Source organism: Anas acuta, chromosome 3 (assembly GCF_963932015.1).
Source record: "Anas acuta chromosome 3, bAnaAcu1.1, whole genome shotgun sequence".
In the NCBI taxonomy this organism is placed as follows: domain Eukaryota; kingdom Metazoa; phylum Chordata; class Aves; order Anseriformes; family Anatidae; genus Anas; species Anas acuta.
In genome coordinates this window covers 67637209-67656807 of record NC_088981.1, presented here as the reverse complement: position 1 = coordinate 67656807, position 19599 = coordinate 67637209, and the positions used below count along the sequence as shown (strand labels likewise).

General features: G+C 38.4%; 1 protein-coding gene across 2 annotated transcripts in view; it reads right to left on the bottom strand.

The window, feature by feature from the left end:
- TRAPPC3L (trafficking protein particle complex subunit 3L) overlaps positions 1 to 19586 on the bottom strand; it is a 29879-nt gene extending 10293 nt beyond the window's left edge. Inside the window, exons 1-4 of one of the 2 annotated variants that reach the window (XM_068677663.1) lie at positions 19464 to 19586; positions 19022 to 19163; positions 7687 to 7784; positions 4646 to 4745 (exon numbers count right to left, since the gene is read on the bottom strand). In XM_068677663.1, coding sequence (XP_068533764.1) covers positions 4646 to 4745; positions 7687 to 7688 — 102 coding nt within the window. In that variant the 5' untranslated portion in view covers positions 7689 to 7784; positions 19022 to 19163; positions 19464 to 19586. Of the gene's footprint in view, positions 1 to 4645; positions 4746 to 7686; positions 7785 to 13089; positions 13383 to 19021; positions 19164 to 19463 lie in introns of those variants that run through there. The other variant, XM_068677662.1, reaches the window with a different exon arrangement.
- Between the last annotated feature and the right edge of the window lie 13 nt (positions 19587 to 19599).

Genomic DNA, 19599 nt, shown 5'->3' with positions numbered 1-19599 from the left:
AAACTATGCAAAACCAGTAGCCAGCTTGCAGTGCAATAGAGCACCAAATTAAGGCAACATTGAAAAGCTATAAAGTGCAAATTGTTAAAAGGGCTCACTCTCGTAAGTAATTTAAGTACATACATAAATTATTCATTGAATAGATAAGAAATGAAATTGTTTTTTGGAAACCAGCTTATGACTGGAGAGAAATTCCTTTAAAACTACCATGTACAACTTCTCTGAGGGTAAAACAAAAACCTTTCGATCTTTCTTCAGGACTCCAAAAAAGAGGGAATTAAAACGAATGAACCATTTTGAAACTTGCATCCATAAATTTGCCTCATTGCTACTTTTATGAAATGGAATAAAAAAAGAATATCTGCTTAGACACATACATAGCCAGCCATTAAAATGAACCCATAAAAAGCAAAAAAGCACAGCTGTCTTTCTTTTGAAAATGTGACTTGCTGTTTTATGAGATTATGTGTTGCTTAATGTCAAACAAGAAATCTCTGCACTAAACAAATAAAAACGTGTTTTTCAGATTCTCATCCAGCAGCCTTTGTTTCTCCAGCAGCAAGACTAAAATTCGGTGACATTTTGACAGTGATCAGATGCATTCTACAACTACTGAAACAGTTGGGAATCCACTAACTTATCAGTCCCTGTAGTGAAGAGTTCCCGGTAGTATATACAACTCTACAGAATGTTGTATATACAAGTAATGGTGCAAAGTAACTGACACTGTTAAAAAAAATAAAACTATAAAATCAGATGATATAACAAGAAGATTAATCAAGGAGATTACTTCATCTACTTAGAAGGGGGAGGGCAGCCAAAATAACTTTTTTGCTGGCATATTTTTAATTCTTAGTACTTTTCCACAGTCAGTGTTTGGGAAGAATAAAATACTTCAAAGGCCTTGTCATGCATTCTTTATCCCATGTACTCACAAACTTTCCTTTACTCTTTACAGTGCAGCATTTCATGTTTCAGTTTACTGCTTGCCACTTAGCACAGCAATCTGCATTTCCTGCTCACTGGTGAGATCTGTAAAACAACATTTACCAGCTTTGTGAACTCTGTCAGCTTCTGTCAGACTTTCATGGGTATTGTCCGGCTGCTGCCATCTGTATCACACACATACGCCTCCTGGGGCATGATGGCATTGTGCTATGAAAGCTTCTAGGTCTAGGATACCAGAAGATCTAAGAATAGATATAAATGTTGAGTTCTTTGGTTTATTTTTTGCATCTTTTTTTTTTTTTTTTTAATCAGATCAGTGATGCTTGGAATCTTTTGAGGAGGGACTGAAGTAAGACTTTGATTTTTTCAGGTCTATAGTGTAAAATTATCAGCCTTGTTTCATATGATTTTCTGATTGTATGAAAAGTAGTTCTCAGTTATACCCTGACCCAAACACTGAATCCAGTGTTGGATGATATTTCTTCAGCTGAGCTTTGTTCTCAGATGGTTTCCATTCTCTTATACCACTTTGCCAGTTAGCAGAAAGCCTGTTTTACATGGCCTGTTTTGTCTTTTTTCATTCTGTCCCTACTGTAACCACGCAAAGTCACAGCATGAACACACAGAGTCAGGGGACACCATGGGAACTCAGCGTAGAAGGGCTCTGGCTCATCACCAAACTGTGTTGGCCCTCCTTCAGTCCCATGTAAACTAGCAGTAAACCCCAGGCTCCGCAGTCTGAGTCACTGGATCACAGAAATGACTGCCTTACGTACAGCTTTCCTCCACTATTTATTTCTCAGTATAGCAAGCTGGCTTTATACTCCTGCTTTTTCCTTTGCTTCATCTCTTTCCATTTACACCGAAATATTCTCCAGCAAACACCCACAGCATGACCTTGCAGACTTCGTCTTTGCACTTCGTCTTTTTCCAAAGGACTGCAGGATAACAGCTATGTGTACAAGATGGTTGGCTTTAACTACTTTAGCTGCTTAACTGTCTTAATTATTTTAACCTTTTAACCGGTCTTACTCTACACAGTCATTTTCAAACAGATTTCTGTTTAAGAGTTAGTGCAATGAAGTATTTAAACTTTTTTTTTTTTTCTCCTTGTTGAGAACACTGCTACTGAAGAGTTAAAGAGGTCATGTAAAAAGTTGTGTAATTTTGAACCAGCAACTTCAACATTGTATTTGCAGTTACTCCCTGGGTCATTTTGCATATATTTCATAGGCATATGCATCAGACAAATGGTCTTGAAGATTGCTTCACAGATGCTTGGCAAAGGCACATGAAAACATTTTCCATATCATATTTTGTCTCAGAAAGAATATACTTCCACAGAACTCCTCTTTTAGTTTGCTGAAAACAGAATTTTCAAGAGACTTTCTGCTTTAAAGTCTTTTCCAATCTTTCTGAGTAACATGATTTCTCTCAGTAAGTGTATTTTGATGTCCAGCCTGTATAAAAAGGGAAATGGTATCTTTTTTCTTATTTGGATGGTTAACTTCTCACTGTATTTTGTTGTTGCATTTCCTGTACTGGACAACGATGGTTCAGCTATACTACAGCAACTGTATATAAGGAAACTACGAGGAAATTCAAGACTCTGCAAACCAGAAATCTGGCATATATATGAAAATGCAGAGAAAACAAAGAACATACGCTATCTGAAGAAGAACATGAAATAGAACAGCAAGGTGTTTTTGCAGCCTGGTATCATTCTTCTAATGAGACAGCACGTTTTAACACAGTGATTGAAATGCTGCTTCCCTTATGTTTTCCGTTCAGCTGACCTCAGTACCACCAGTGGATCCTCTACCCTGCACCAGCTCCTGCTAAGAACAGGTTTTGTTATACATTATTCTGATTTGAGACTCCAAAGCACGCTTTGCTTCAGCACAAAATGTAGTTTCTACTCTTTTATGAGCTAGCTGAATATGACTAGCTTTTTGTAATGTAACTGGTTTCTGCTTGAAACTTTGGTAGATTATGGTGTGTGTGTCTTTTACATGTGTGCATGGGCAGTGAATTACTTTATAGCTATACTTGCAACAGGAAATGCAGAGAGGCCCTTTATTTCTATGACAGCCATCATAGACAAGTATTTTGGAATGATAATATTACTTCTGTCCCACCACTTCAGTTAGATGTAACTTAAGTATTTCTGACATGGTGTGACGAATGTGAGCAGGATCACACATTACCTGGTACCAGCCAGAATCACTTAGACATAAGATATGCCTGTGCTACTAGCATACACTGCTGCCTTAGTATTGACAGGCTGGTGTTTATACTGTATAGACTGTACAAACAGCCTAGTGTTTCCCAGCTCTGTAGTCAACATCATATTTATCTGATGCTGCTGGTAATTCTTAAGTAATTCTCAAAAAGTATGCCAGACATACTTTTGTCTTCTAAAACAATCCCCTCTAAACAAACCTCTGGTGTATTAACTGATTCCTTAATCTCTGCACTTAGAGCAAATGACCACCTAGAAAAGAGTTCTTTGTTATAAAGTGCGGTTAATTTTTACCATTGGGAAAGCTCAGGCATATCTTCACTGACAACATTTCATAGATGAAAATCATTAAGGACAAAATGAATCATTCACAATGATCTGAGCGGGTATCAGTCTGAGCCAACTTCATATCCATGAACTACCACCTCCTTTACAGTGTCTCTGCTGTCTAGAAGGGCTAGACGTCCTATGGATTTCTCTTCAAGTTTTCCATAGAGTTGCCCCTGGGGTCAAAGCTATGTCTTTAGAACTTCATTATTGCTACTAAATTTTCTCCTAGATATTTATTTGCTGGCAGTATTGCAAAAGACTACTCAAAAGGAATTTTTCCATCAAAAAGGGAGGAAGTACCCACAATTATTATTTTTTCTTTTGGTTTATTGTTAGATTGGTGGAGAGTGAGAGAAATGTTTCTCATTTTCCTTTCTTAAGTTACTTCTCTTCCGTTGCTGAGTCTTGCTTTTGCAGAAAATCCTGCAGTTTCTTCCTAGTATTACCATTCCAAGGTTAAAAAATGTCTGAGATAATAAGGAAATGCTGAAGAGAGTTCAGATGGCAGGAATAATACCAAATTTTAAGAATCTGCATGAGATACTTAAGCCATTTACGTTCCTAGAAAATAATAAAAAAAAAGGGGGGGGGGTAATAATTTGAAGTTATTTAATGAATAATTTGAAGTTATGACTTTAATTTGAAGTTAAATGACTTTAAGTTTAGATCAAGGGTCAGCACCCTTTCACAGCTCTCACTTTGTTGTGTGTGTCCTCAACTCAGATACAAAACTATTACCCATGTGAAGCAGTTCTGTGTTTCTGATGATTCTTTATTTTAAACTTGCCATTGTGGGTTTATCAAAACCAACTGCAAGATTCTCATCTCATTAAGCATCACATTTTTATGCTATGTTTTGGTGTTTTAGGAACTGGTATTTCCTCTCAAGGAGAACCTGTACGAGCTACTGATTGATGTGAGAATGTAAATAAGGAAAAGGCTATATTTCACACAAAGGAAGCATGGGTTTGGTTGTGGAGAACAGCTTTTTTGTTGTTGTTGTTAAGACAACCATGATATAGCAAGAAATGCAGATAACTGTTCTGGAACAAATTGATGGAGGAGGAGGGAAAAGCTAAGACCATTGAAGGTGACAAAGTTCTACAGAATGTAAATCTTATTTACCTGTGCAATCATGTCTGCGGTTTCAGAATAACTGCGACACCGTTTCACAGATGAACGAGCTAAAAAATCGTCGATCAGCCTTATGCCAATGGCATATCCCCTAGGGGGAAAACAAAGAACATTAACATTCAAAAAAGTATTTTTTTCACACCTACTATCTCCCAAATCTTTCTCTTGTACTTTCTCAGCAAACCACGTGCATGTTTCTGAAGGAATGGTTTTGAGGACATCAGATTTTTGTGGTCTAGATTCTTATTTCTACCACGTTTTGAAGCACAGTAGGATGTAGTTCATGTAGTCATATAAAGAACCATACTCCTTTAAGCATGATATTCCCAGCAAACATCATAAGAATTATGACTATATACACATGCATATATTTATATTTACATATATAAACAAATATGAGATATGACTGTAATATATAAAGCCATATAAATAATACACAAATGAAGGCTGATTAATACTGTTTTGTCACTGAAAATAGGATAGGACTACACAGGACAGGATTTTCTCCTTTCCTATGTGATCCCCAGAATTCATCTCACACCAAGGAAATCACAGCACTCATCTCTGGGTTGGCATGGACTTCTGGGCACCCTCACTGCAGAGTTCTGGAATCAGGCAAATTCACAAGAAAGGGATACACGCCTTATCTCCTTCACTTTATCCTCTTATCCTTTCACCTCCTTCTTTGCTTTTCCTCCACAATTTCCTCTTTACCTTTTCTCTAATATGTTATCTCCCTCCATCTAACAGCTGCAGAACAAATCCGGAAGTTGTCAATGTACCACCACCTTTATTTGTATTTAAAATACTACAAATTCAGAGAAATGAAGTAAAAAAGAATGAAAGTTAATGAAAAGTTTCATCAAACAAGTACTTATTTCTAGCTCTCATGTAAATAAAAGGGTCAGTAACAACACAGTGTGCACAATAACTATGCCTGTATTGCTCCAATCATTATTTTATTTTTTTTTTTGAAATAAAAAGGAAAATTTGAAATAAAAAGGAAAGTTTATGAGATGGACAGAAACATTATGAAAGAATGTGAACCAACTCTGAAATGTTTTAAGGGAATTTTTCATGTCCATATGCATGGATATTCTTAGTTTCTGCATGTTTGGCAGAGGCCTTAAACCCTCTGCAAGGAAGGCTGCAGTCAATGGAGTTTCTTAGTGATTTTTTACCACGTCTTTGACAAGAAGCCAAAAAGTGATCTGATGTTCAATGTGATGACAAGACAGAAAGTGTTCTTGGCAGCATGAGGTTTGAAGCTGTAGAATCTCATGCATCAGAAAATGATGAAATATTTATTTATTGCCTAAGTATCAATATCAATAATGTTGGTAAATGTCATCAGCAGTTAGCAAGGTACGCATTAGTGATGCACAAGATCCTTTTCAATTTTTATGCCTTAGATTTGCAAAGTCAAAACAATAATAAATTGGCAAGCTGATACTTGGCAACTATATGGTGAAAAACACCCATCTCACAACAGATTATGTATGTATATACATATCTAGAGAGATAAGAATAGAATATCTGCTAATCTGTTTCTTCCTCAAGATGGGCTCCTTTTATCATCACAGAAGTAAAGCTGATCATATTGTTTCAATGAAAACTATCAATATTTTATCGAGTCTTTTTCTTATTGAGAAAAACAAAAAGGTCTTATAGAAAAAGCTATAAGAACAAAACCACAAAGAGCAAAATATGTCTCCACATATAGATGTAGAGCTTAGGGATAGGGTTTAGTGGGGACTGTTAGTGTTAGGTTAGAGGTTGGACTCGAAGATCTTGAGGTCTCTTCCAACCTAGAAATTCTGTGATTCTGTGATTCTGTGATATTCCAAAACTACCCTTTCCTAACTGATACCATAGCATCAGATACAAGTCTATTTTTATTGTTCTTTTTTTTTTTCACTATTTTCATCAGGGCTGAATGAGGTATTAATATCAAATAAAAATTGGAGGGATATTGTCCTTTTTTAGTTGTGAATAAATTACTTTATCTTTCAAATCAATAATTTTTACTTGCTTCCATCAATAACTATTGGACTATAACTCATTTGCAAGTTTTCAGATTAAGAGTAAAGTGTTTAGGTATTCTGTCTAGTATGATTGTTGTAAATCCTTGGCATGTCTGAGCTCTCCTCTTCTGAGTAGCATCTTATTATACCTTCTTGTTAACCAGTTCAGAATTTCTTTCTTACTAATTTTCTGTGATACTATTTCGCCTGTGATAGTACCTAGGAATCTCAGTAAAGATGGCATGTTCCTACATGGGATCTTCATTTTCCGAAGTGGTTATCTGTATAAAACAAAACAAAACAAAACAAAAAGTTTCTCATTGACCATTTGTGCTATGTCACTCACTGCTGTATGGTCTTTGTAAAGATGAGAGGCCTGCTGGCCCTTAGCTGAGGAAAACAGATCCATGAGGAAAACAAAGTGCCCAAGTGAAACACCTGAACTGCACCCTTAAGGAAGATTGTTGACTACAGAAGGACCCTGGTAGTGTGATTACTTCTTAGCATCCAAGTCACAAACCATAGTCCTGCTAGATGAGGGGAAGCCCTGGGAAGGCCACATGGACAGTAGGCACACAGTAGGACAGTAGGCATGTTATACCTGAGAAACACCTGTGAGAAGTAAAAAGCTTGAGAAGATTGAAATAACATAGATATGAAAGACAGAAGAGGAGAGTATACAAGGAAGTTGAAAATGAGTACGTGAAAATAGGAGATGAAATTTATAAGTCTATCTTATTAACTAGCTCAACAAAGTATTAACAAGGAATAAGGGTAAACAATTAAAACAATCCTGACACCTTTCTTCTGAGAATTCAAAGGTTAATTGCTCATCATAATTCACAAATTAATGTTATTTCTGCTTACAGAATATCAAGCCTTACCCCCTTACCTCTGTAATCCTTGACAGCGCTGGAAGTCATAAATTTAAGGGACAAATATAAAAGGTAATATACAGGTAGACAAATAACATTATCAATGAAGCTGGATATTTAATGTAGTACTTACATTCTATCTAAACAGGTGTTGACATCTTCATCTTTTTCATAATCCTTACACAGCTGGGCTACCAAAGCCCCATACGTGAGCACAAAAAGTTCTCTGCTCTGCCAGAAAAAGATGGAAATAAAAAATGAAATAAATTATAATTAAATGTTTTCATGGTGTTGAGTTGCTACTGTATTAAAAGTAAAAAAAAATACCATTTACATTAATAAAGAAGCTTCTCCAACCGTGTCCTGGGGTGCATCAAGCACGGCATCGCTAGTAGGTCAAGGGAGGTGATTGTCCCGCTCTACTCTGCGCTGGTGTGGCCTCACCTCGAGTACTGTGTGCAGTTCTGGGCACCACAGTATAAAAAGGACATGAAACTGTTGGAGAGTGTCCAGAGGAGGGCTACGAAGATGGTGAAAGGCCTGGAGGGGAAGACGTACGAGGAACGGCTGAGGGCACTGGGCCTGTTCAGCCTGGAGAAGAGGAGGCTGAGGGGAGACCTCATCGCAGTCTACAACTTCCTCGTAAGGGGATGTCGAGAGGCAGGAGACCTTTTCTCCATTAACACCAGTGACAGGACCCGCAGGAATGGGGTTAAGCTGAGGCAGGGGAAATTTAGGCTTGACATCAGGAGGGGGTTCTTCACGGAGAGGGTGGTTGCACACTGGAACAGGCTCCCCAGGGAAGTGGTCACTGCACCGAGCCTGACTGAATTTAAGAAGAGATTGGACTGTGCACTTAGTCACATGGTCTGAACTTTTGGGTAGACCTGTGCGGTGTCAAGAGTTGGACTTGATGATCCTTAAGGGTCCCTTCCAACTCTGGATATTCTATGATTCTATGATTCTATGACATGTAATCACTGAAATCCACGATTAAGTGTGACAGAGCCTGATTTAATCATCACTTTAGTTTCTGCACAGGGATTTTTGGTAGTCAGAAATGTCATTTGTTGGGATACAGCTACTTTCATCAGATACATTCCTGTGCCCTGCAACTGCACATATGAATGCTGAATTGATAAATGCTGTAATATGCTACCCAAAATTAATGATAGGCATTTAACTGCAGGAAGAATAAATGATGCAATTAACTATTAGCCCCTCTATAATAGGAACAGTATATACAGTGAAATACCAATTCTTTCACAAAGGTATGATTGATTTGATTCAGATCATCAGTTGTCCCCCCCCGCAAAAAAAAAAAAAAAATAAAAAAAAAAAATTAAAGAATATTAGCTCAGAATAATGAAAACAATCTACAATCTATAATTCAGCACAAGTGTAAAGAATAACAATGAGCAAAGCAAAAAAGAATCAGTCACATTGTCACATTGACATTTCTCCTTCTTTACCAGTCATTACAAGTAATCATTGAATTATAAAGTACCCTAAATTGGAAGTGACACAAGAGCATCATCAAGTCCAACTCCTGGATCCACTCAGGACCACCTAAAAATCAGACCACATGTCTGAGAGCATTATCCAGATACTTCTTGAACTCTGGCAGGCCAGGGGCCATGGCCACTGCCCTAGGGAGCCAGTCCCAGTGCCTGAGCACCCTCTGGGTGCAGACCCTTTCCCTAACCCCCAGCCTGACCCTCCCCTGTCCCAGCTCCATGCCGTCCCCTCGGGTCCTGTCGCTGTCCCCAGAGAGCAGAGCTCAGCGCCTGCCCCTCTGCTCCCCTCGTGAGGGAGCTGCAGGCCGCCATGAGGCCTCCCCTCAGCCTGCTCTGCTCTGGGCTGAGCAAACCAAAGGAACCCAGAGGCTCCTCACATGCCTTGCCCTCTCTACCTTTTGCCATACTTGTAGCCCTCCTTTGGACACTCTCTACCAGTTTTATGTCGTTATATTGGGAAACTTCTTTCCCTCCTTACCCTAGGGCAGGATCCTGCCAGATCACCCCCATGGCACTGCAGAACTGATTGTATTTAGCAGGAGTAGCAGCTGGCCTTTAGGCCTAAGAGATTATATTGGCACTCATAAAATTCTTGGACAGGAATAAATTCAAGGAAGTGCTACAGGCTTGTGGCATGTGGGCAGGCTGGAGGTGCTTTTTGTTTATAGTCTGTGGAAAAATAATAGTAAATGCCAATGAAAACATAGAACAGGAAGAATGGCTTGGTGGAGAGACCTTTTCCTGTCCCCATTGCATCAACAGCTTGGAGTTTACTAATTTTTTCCATTTTAATGTCACTGTTTAAAATGTTAAGTAGCATGGAATGTTATCCTAAACTCACCATGGTGATAACTCCTGTTTACAATAGCATTGGACAATTTGCCAATTTCTCATTAACAAGTTCTTAATGCAGTATGTGGATGTTGTACAGGTTCTGTATTGTTCTACTCTCAACAAAAAGTCTGTGTTGTAACAAGACAAATGGCTTAGAGAAACCTAAGCAAAATATAATAATAAAAGTGCATTATTGACCACTCTTTCAATGTGTTGGAGAAAGAAGCTATTTATTTGACACAGTATTTTTTTCCCATAAATTAAGATAAGTTAACGTTAATTACATTATATTCTTATATTTCTTTTTCAGTGGAGACCTTTGTCACCCACCAAATTTTCCATTTTCAGAAATAGGTACCTTGTATTAGAGCCTTCTGGAACTTCTCCATTGCCCCCAGCTCATATTAAAACTCACTCTTTCTTTGACCCTACAGCTCTCTAAGCACTTAGGTCTCTGTTTCTGAGCAGACTCCAGTCTTAGAAACTTTGTGTCCATGTCTTTCCTAAGCCTGTTTAGAGTTTCAGAACTAAAGATAAAGGGAAAAATGCAGTTAAGTGCCTAGTTAGACATTCACTTTGTTTTTGGTATCCCTTTTCTACAATTACTTATGTTCTCTTTTCCTTACTAGCAACTTAACCTCTCTTCAGTTTGTTATATGTATACGGGTGTGTCATAATTATACTTTTAGATGCAAACATTTTCTATTCTAACACAGTATTATTGCTTTTTTTTTTTTTTTTTTTTTTTTTTTTTTTTTTTAACTACTGTGGCCTTACTTCTGTATTGCTCTTTTGTATTTATGGTAAAATATTCCTAGACAGTTAGAAATCTTCAATGAAAAATAAATTCTGTAGAAACTTAGTATTAGCAGCGTGTAATGACCATGAACACTGAAGTTCTCCATAAGTATATTTTTTCCACTACACACTCTCCTTTAGCACATAGTATTTCTAAGTGATTTCTGTAGCAAAAGCAAATGTACCTCACTTTATGCAATATGTTATAATAAATCCATAAGACATTTAGATCAGTCATTCCCAATGTGGGGACACATTGTGAATGCAATCTAAGGTGTAGAAATCCTGATCTGGAGAACTCACAGTACCAGCTCACCCTTGGCAAATACGATGGTTTCATGGGGGCAAGAACAGAAAGATGACTGGCAGGAGGTCCCAGGACTCACCACCCCCAGTGGGGTACAAGCAGCACCACCCTTCTCCTGATTCCATCACTAGCACTTCACAGTCCCTAGTGCAAGCCCTGGTTAACTACCTCTGCTTCTGTCAATTGCCACTCTCACTGCCCCATCTAACAGCAACCTCTGTCCATCTTTGTTCACCCTCATGCTGCTTCCTGACCTGAAACATCAAGAATCTGTGCTTAGAGTCAGATCACCTAAGGACGTGAGGTTTACATGATCCCACTGTCATTCTATCAGGTTTTTCTTAAAAGCTACTGACTTCACCATATAATCTCAACCACACTTCATGGAGGTATACACATGAAGAATCATTACATACTAAGGAAATTGGTGTCTCTGGAGATGACAGGATAGGTGATGGTACAGTTGTCACTAAGATGGGGATGCAGAAGAGAACTGAAGGTATAGTGGGGAAGAGAAATGAGATAACCATCACATGAATGCTGTATGAGAAAAGCGATGTGAATAGGAGTATGTGACTGCAGAATGGTCTTGGTGACTGAAGACATCTCAGTGGGGAACCAGAACTGTGGAGGGTACTGTGACCTTTGTTAAGAGAGTGTATATAGTCCTGGAGCTACATTTAATTAAAAAGAAATTTTCACTAATCCTGCTGACTTTTGAACTAATCGTTTATTTATTGCTATTAAAACTGACTTTGTTATCCAGACTTTTGCAAAGCGTATTGGCTAAGACAAAATTGTGTTTGTTGATGAGAGAATTCTTACTTTTAGAAACACTATGGCTAATGCCCTATGCCATTGTGGTGTCTAGTTCTCACTGAAAGGAATTTTGAAGCATAAAGAAATGGAATCATTCAGGATGGGTTGACTCATTTCATGTTGCAAGTGATTTAAAACAGAGCAAAACATCCATTTTCTGGGAGAAGATGCTAAGTAGTAATGTTAAAGCATAGGTTTCAGAACAAATGATTAAAAGTAAAGTGTCCTCCAAACTGGATTTTGCTATCTAATTTTTTCATATTTTAAATACCACTTGAAGAGAACAAGAAGAACAATAATTGATATCTTTAATGGTACAAAATACTCCTCTTTATGAACATGCAGCTAAAGAAGTCCTCCTGGGAAAATTCTGCATGCTTAAAATAACTGCCTGAGCTTTAGGACAGTATTAAGATGAAGTGAAGAGAAGAAAAAAAAAAAGAAAAAGAAAAAAATAAAAGAAAAAGAAAAATGGAAGTCTACATAACTTCTAATTGATGTAATTCTGTGCTAAATGATCAATGGTCAAAGCCAACATTTAAAGACAAGTGGTACAGTTTTACCATTGTCTTCTCAAGACTCAGACTTCAGCCTTAAAGCCACACATTGAGATCCTATGATAGTGCACTCCTTGTGCATGAAAAATTGTCACATTAGGAGGATGAAGAAGGATCCCTGCTCATGCAACACAAACCCCAAAAGAAGACATGGTCTGTTATTTATGGGGCTCACAGCAGGTGCCAGGTATGTTGCAGCCCCAGATGAAACAACTCTTCCTGTAACTGCTCATGTGCTAGAGACGAGGCTGGCATTGCTTCTTTTCTCCAAAATAAGAACAGAGTTTTGGCTTCAGGATTCATACTGAAGGACTGTCTGAAAATAATTTCATGTCACGTCTCCAGGTAGCTGGAGATATATGAATGTTTCTAAAGCAAATCTTAGCATTACTGCTCAAAATCAGACTCCAAGTCCTATGAGTTTGCCTTTTTTATTTTTATTTTTATTTTTATTATTTTTATTTTTATTTTTATTTTTTAATGCCACATATTAATAGCTGGCAACTTGTTGGCAGTCCACCAGAGCATCCAACTGTAGGTATAAATGCTGCCAGCACCTCTGTTCTAATACTGGCAGACTCATCCCCATCCTTTCTGTACTTTCAAGCTATTCAGAAACACATCTGCACAAAACACATCAATACAATAATAGCTTATTTTTACTCTATGCACAATTTCAGTTGCACATCACAAAAATATCTTACTATTTTCTGGCTGTCCTGCTTTCTTCCTGGTGGCCGTGACATGTTGCTTGTGTAATGCTTGAAATATGTGATTGTCAGCTTATAGATTTTCTTCCTCAAGCAGCACGTTCTTCTCCCAGTTACCGAATTTTCTCATTCCCTCCTCTAAAGTTCTCTCTTTTCTGATCTTCTGGCTTTTACATGAGATGTGCTCGCTGCAATCTGTAATGCTCCTGATGCTCCTCCTATTCTCTACGTGTATCGAGCCCTTTGGGATTTTGACTGGCAGCAGATCTGCCCTTGTACACAACATAAACAACTGCTCCATCCATAAAAATGGGCTGTAATTAAGTGCACAGTAAATATCTACGGAAAGTAAAACCAGGCAGCATCAAGAGTTTGCAGGTCTTATTTTTTTTTTTTTAGAGACAACAAATTCATTTTGTTGTTTGTGTCAGGTTTTAGTGTTTGGAGAGTGAACAAATGCTCCCTCTCTGAAGAACAAAATCACAATTACACCATGCTGATGTATAAGGTAATTAAAATTTGATCATTTTCAACTTCAAGGAGCAATAGTCTTCTATTAGCTGTGACAGCTGTAGTCTGGTGAGTTAACGTCTGCCTGGGCAGGAAGAGCATGGGTTACAAGGACTACTATCATCATGGTACTGGGGGTGTAAAGCTGGTGGGATAGATCTAGGGCACCCAGATTCCCAAAGGAATAAACTGGGTACCCCCTACAGCTGCCAACTTTGACAAATGGCACTTTCATTATCAATGTTTCTAGCAGATTTTACATTATTCTTAGCCTGCTATTACCCCTACTTGTAAACATCCCTGTTACAAATATCCAGGAAGGTTCACCTTACTTTTCCTATTTTCACCTATGTCAATTTTGGTATTTTTAATTAGTTCATATTTGGTACAAATTTAGGCTATGATCACTAGGCAATTTAAAAATGAATCTGATACTTGTCTTTCCTTATACCACTTTTCTCCACATACATTCCTACTGAGTTCTCTCAGGAGAGCAAGTAAAAGGTTGTGGACTCATCTGAATGCTGTGCAGTTATTAAATTCTAATTCATTAATAGATTCTGTGCTGGAATAAAATTACATATATATATATCTCCAGACACATAGAAAGCAGCAAATATGACTCATTTAGGATAAGGAAGATTATTAAAGAAAAAAAAAAAATGGTAGCTTAAAATTATAAGACAAATCAACAACAAAAATAAGGACAATTATAAGCATGTTTTAGTCTGTCTTGTGCAAAATATAATGATTCTAACATCTTTCATTGTACCCACAATGAGGTAGTCTGGACAACTGTACATTAAAATAAACCTCTTCCATTTTTTTTGTAGGTATTTTTCTGTCCCTGTAAAAGCTGACTCAATTTCCTAAGTGAAAATATTTAATAGGTACTTTCCATATCTAAATTTAAGTAAATTATAAAAGCCAGGCATTAAAATTCTCCAGATAATCACTTGCATTTCTAAATGGAGTCAGAGATGGATTTGTTTCTCAGATTGTCTCCAACTGGCCACAAGCACCAAATATGTCTCTCACTGCAAGAGACACTCCATATCCTGTAGGAAAATGTACTGCACTGCATTAAAAATAAATAAATAATCTCTAGATTATCATTAGCATAAATTATCTGCAGTGAAACTATCACAAAGCACTTAAGGCAACCCATAAGTGAACATCATTTTATTTATCTAGTTCTGAGTATAAGAATGAATTATTTCAATCTGAATTATTAATACTAAAATCATGAAGGATCACTGCAGCCCAGAAGGTGCAATGTTTGGTAAAGAACACATCAGCTTTGTTTGGAAGATACTCTATATGCATACATGTATGTAGCTAACTGCTCATATATAATATGATGCACTAGAGAGTATGTGCTATGTTTTGAGAGGTTTGCACACGCTAGAGAAAATGTAGCAGCAATGCTCTGTCCAAACAAGCTGGGAATTAAATGGCTCCACTGAGGGAATCAAGTCATTGGTAGCTTGAATCCACACCTTTAGGAACAGGACAAAGCCACCTTCATAATTTTAACTGCTGTCTGACTTGCAGCCCCATGTGAACAGTAGATGTTGGCACACACCTGGCAGCTGTTTAAACCATAACATAGCCTTCTCAGAATATATCCAAGGCAATTTGAATAGTGGGGATGTTAACATCACCCTCCACCTCCCTTCCTCTTACGTTTTTCAGGAGAGGATATTAGTCTTTAGCCCCAAGAACTGTTGGTGTGGTGCAAGGTTGGATTCAGTGATCTTGGAGGTCTCTTCCAACCTAGATGACTCTATGATTCTGTGACTGTTTGAGCATTACAGTTCTTCCCTCCCTTTATAATACACTGAAAACAAATATACACAAAACATCTCATGAAGTTCAAAAGCATGCATAAACGTGTGCACCAGTATCCTACCTCTTACAGTGGACTGGCTGTTATGAGAAAGCTGAAACTTCTAGGGCTAAGTACATGATCTCTTCAGTAGTCCAGTATCTAAGGATTCTCCCAAAAATGAATATTCCAGACTAGAATGCAACAGTGCATTTGGTGTTCAATATATTAAACAAAAACAAACAAACAAAAAAAACAATAAATAAAAAATTACTTTGAGCCAAAATAAGAATATATTTCCCACCAAAAAAAAAAAAAAAAAAGGTATCCAAATAAGTACAATACAGGGTTGGGCTTTTGTTTGCTCTCTGTCTTCAGACTGACAGATCTTGTGCTAAATATTTCACACAGAGAATTGAGTTATTTCAAGCTGTAAGAATGTAACTGATGTGGGTTTGGAGATGCATGAAAAAAATAAAAAAAGTACTTGAGCACTGGTTTCCCACATCGCAAATGAGGGCTCTTTCTCAGAGCCCAGTGTGGCTGCTGCTTTGGCTGTGTTTCAGAAGAAAGTAGTGCCATTGCTCCCACCTTTCCTTTAGTGCCCTATCTGGGAAGCATTTTCAGCCTGACCTGCTGAAAATTCCTTGGTTTGGTTACAGAGCCCAGGAACAGCTTTCCAAGGGAATGTTCTCAGATTCAGGCACCTACTTTCTGCTGAAACTCACTGCAGACACCTAACATCTCTATAAATTTTCCCTATAAAGCACAGCTGAAGCAAAAGATGTAAGTTAACAAATAAATAAATAAATAATCATTAACTGGTTTCTAATTTTCCCTTAAAATGTAGTTTATTGATGGTTTTCTCACCAGTGCCTGTCCTGGTTAATGGGAAAGGAATTTCTCCCTTAACCAGGCTAAAGAGTCCATGAAAATGTCTTGGCAGCCTGAAGCCAACCCAGGACCATGCAGAATGCAGGATATGGACCATGCACCCCTAAGCTGCCCCAGAAATCTGTTGTGCAGGTACTACCTAAGAGCACAGGCAGGCTTGACACCCACTGAAAACCATAGAATCACAGAATTGTTTGGGTTGGAAGGGACCTTAAAGACCATCCATTTCCACCCCCCTGCCATGTGCAGGGACACCTCCCACCAGACCAGGATGCCCAAAGCCCCATCCAGCCTGGCCTTGAACACCTCCAGAGATGGGGCATCCACAGCTTCTCCGGGCAGCCTGTGCCAGTGCCTCACCACCCTCTGAGTAAAGAATTTCTTCCTAATATTTAATCTAAACTTATCTTTTTTCAGTTTAATGCCATTACTCCTTGTCCTATCCCTACACGCCCTGACAAAGAGTCCCTCCCCCGCTTTCCTGTAGGCCCCCTTTGGGCACTGGAAGGCTGCTATAAGTCTCCCTGACTTCTCTTCTCCAGGCTGAACGACCCTAACTCCCTCAGCCTGTCTTCAGAAGAGAGGTGCACCAGCCATCTGATCATCTTCATGGCCCTCCTCTGGACTTACTCTAAAAGGTCCAAAACGCAGCTAGAGGAGGCACGGCACATCAGCCTTTTGACTGCTTGGTGATGAAAACAATTGTGCAGGATGGAATAGACCAGGGTTCAATCTCATCCTCTGAAATCCACAGGAATAAAACCTTCAGATGAAAAATAGAGGAATCCCCCCTTTTTTTCCGCTACCCTTTCTTGACCACAAGATAACAAAATCCAAATCTTTTTCTGATCCAATAAGATACCAGCTAAGCATGACTGGTAGAACTGAGTCAGGTAGAGTCAGCTTCTTCCCAACACCTCAACAGCCACAATGGCTGGAATGAGGAGTGAGATGAGTGAGTGAGTTTTGACTAGATAAGGCGGGCAGATGAACTGAAACCAACCTCTCTCTTCTGCCACAGCAGCTTTATTTCAATAAAAAAACAAATGAGTACAAAAAAACTGTTTTATGCATATGGAAGGATAGGAAGATGTAATATGTCTTCTAATCAACATGTTGTAACAGAAAATGGCAAACCATGCTCAGTTCTTCAGAAAAAAGCACTTATTCTCATAATGAAGTTCCTGGCAGAGAATTCAAGTTGACAGAGCCCTGCAAAATGACAAGGAGAAACATGGCTAAGGTTTGCCCATGTATTGCTATTTGCCTCAGACATCAGCTACAATTTTTTGCTTCAGAGGTGAGCTGGCTGTCACCCCAGGCTGTAGTACCTTGGATCACATTCAATCCTAACTCCTCCTGGGCATCAGATAAAGAGACTAGATGTCTACCTCAGGACTCTGGGTTGCTCTGCAAAGGCGACTGCTTAAAGGTTTGATGTGCCGCCCAAGCTCTTAATTGGATCCAACCTGTAATTTGTTCCACAATAGGATGACCCATCAGGGCTTTTTACAGCACAACATGAAAGCAAATGCAGAAAAAGTGACAATGCAGCACTACAAAGTTGTTTTATTGATTGTATAAATTGCCTCATTCAACAGCCTTAGGCTGACTATGAATATTTCAGTGTAGTGCACCTCTTCAGTTTCACATCTAATGTGCTTCTGGAGTAAACAAGTGATGCTTGGGAAAGCCTGCCTCCTTTATAAGCAATAAGGATGCCCAAAGAAAGCTCAGCAGCAATCAATTGGAGATTTTAAAGAGAACTGAGGCACAATGGAAGAATCTTATAAAGCAAATTTTCAAAATAATTCTGTAATAGGCAACTGGGTTTGTTCTACTGAATTTAAAGGAGGCAAATTTTGTCAAAATATAATACCACTAGTTAATTAAACATATATATATATAAATATCAAAAAATCTGTGTTGTTGAAAGAAAATGAATTTTCACAATTCAGACAGCACTGGAATTTTGTTATGGTACTACACTGCCCAAACAACCAAGAACTTAACAACAGATTCCAGCAAAGCAGTGGCAAAGTGCTGATGGATGTTTCAACACATTTCTCTAACACTTTTAATGTAGTGGAATGGTGTCGCATGGATTTGTGAGCCAAATGTCAGCAAGGGCCTCATTCATAGTGTGAATGAGGATGGGACAAGCAGATGTCCACACTACAAATGCACTAGAGGAATAGAGTCTTGCCTTGTAAATAGGCAAGACTTTTTTGTTTGTTTGTTTGTTTAAATTGGCTACTTTTTTTTCCTGTTCTTGGTAAAAATCTTTATATTACAGTCAGTTAGACTTTTCAGAACCTAAATGTTTACAGGCATTTGCATATTCACCACCAAATCGGACAGGAGTGTACAGTGGACAGAACTACCGGATGGCATGACTTTAAACAAAGTGCAATCTGGACAAAATCACCAGGAATTAAATGTTTTAAACTAACCTCTGATTAAGGCTTGATTTGTGAGAGGCACCGAGAACCCAGCTCATGCATCCTAGTATAGAAACCGGCTCTGGAATGCGTAACTAAAAAATTTCTATCTACTCTGCCCACAGAGGGGTTGACGATACCTACATAACATCTTAAAAATCTGAATCGTGAACATGCTATACAAATGCCAGCTGTTATCATGAGTACGTCTGAAGCTGGCTTGACACCACATGAATAGCAAATTATACATTACCACAGAAAATCTTTCTGAAGGAGACAGCCTAAAGGAGTGTTCAATGCTGTCATAAAATGAGGCATGCCAGTTTCTTGCCAACCGCAGGTGAAACAACAAAATCCTTGTGGTCCAGCAGCTAACCACATCTCAGACTCCAGAACTGGGGAAGCAAATAGAACCAGAACTGATGTTAAATGTTAACAGAATGGGGATTCCAAACTTTGTGCAGCTTACAGTATCCTTTCCGTTTTTATCTTAATGTTGAAGCATTTTTAAAAGACCTTTTTTTATCATTGATCCACTCAACAAGGATTTCTTTGTTTTGTTTTGGCTTGTTTTTCTCTGTGCTTGTTTGCTTTGTTTTTAATAAAGAATAGGTGAAAGCAATCCCTTTTATTCTTTTTCCCCCCATTTCTCTCCATTTTTTCCCCTAGTCCTACACGATCCTTCTGCTAATTACCAATTATTAGAAAATTGCTGGCCAACTACCCCTAGCAGGGTAGCAATCAGTTTACTAGCATTGCATGACCTTCACAAGGTAGGGAGGACTGATTGGTGGTTTTAGACAATTAGCAAGGGGCTGGCAGAGCTCACAA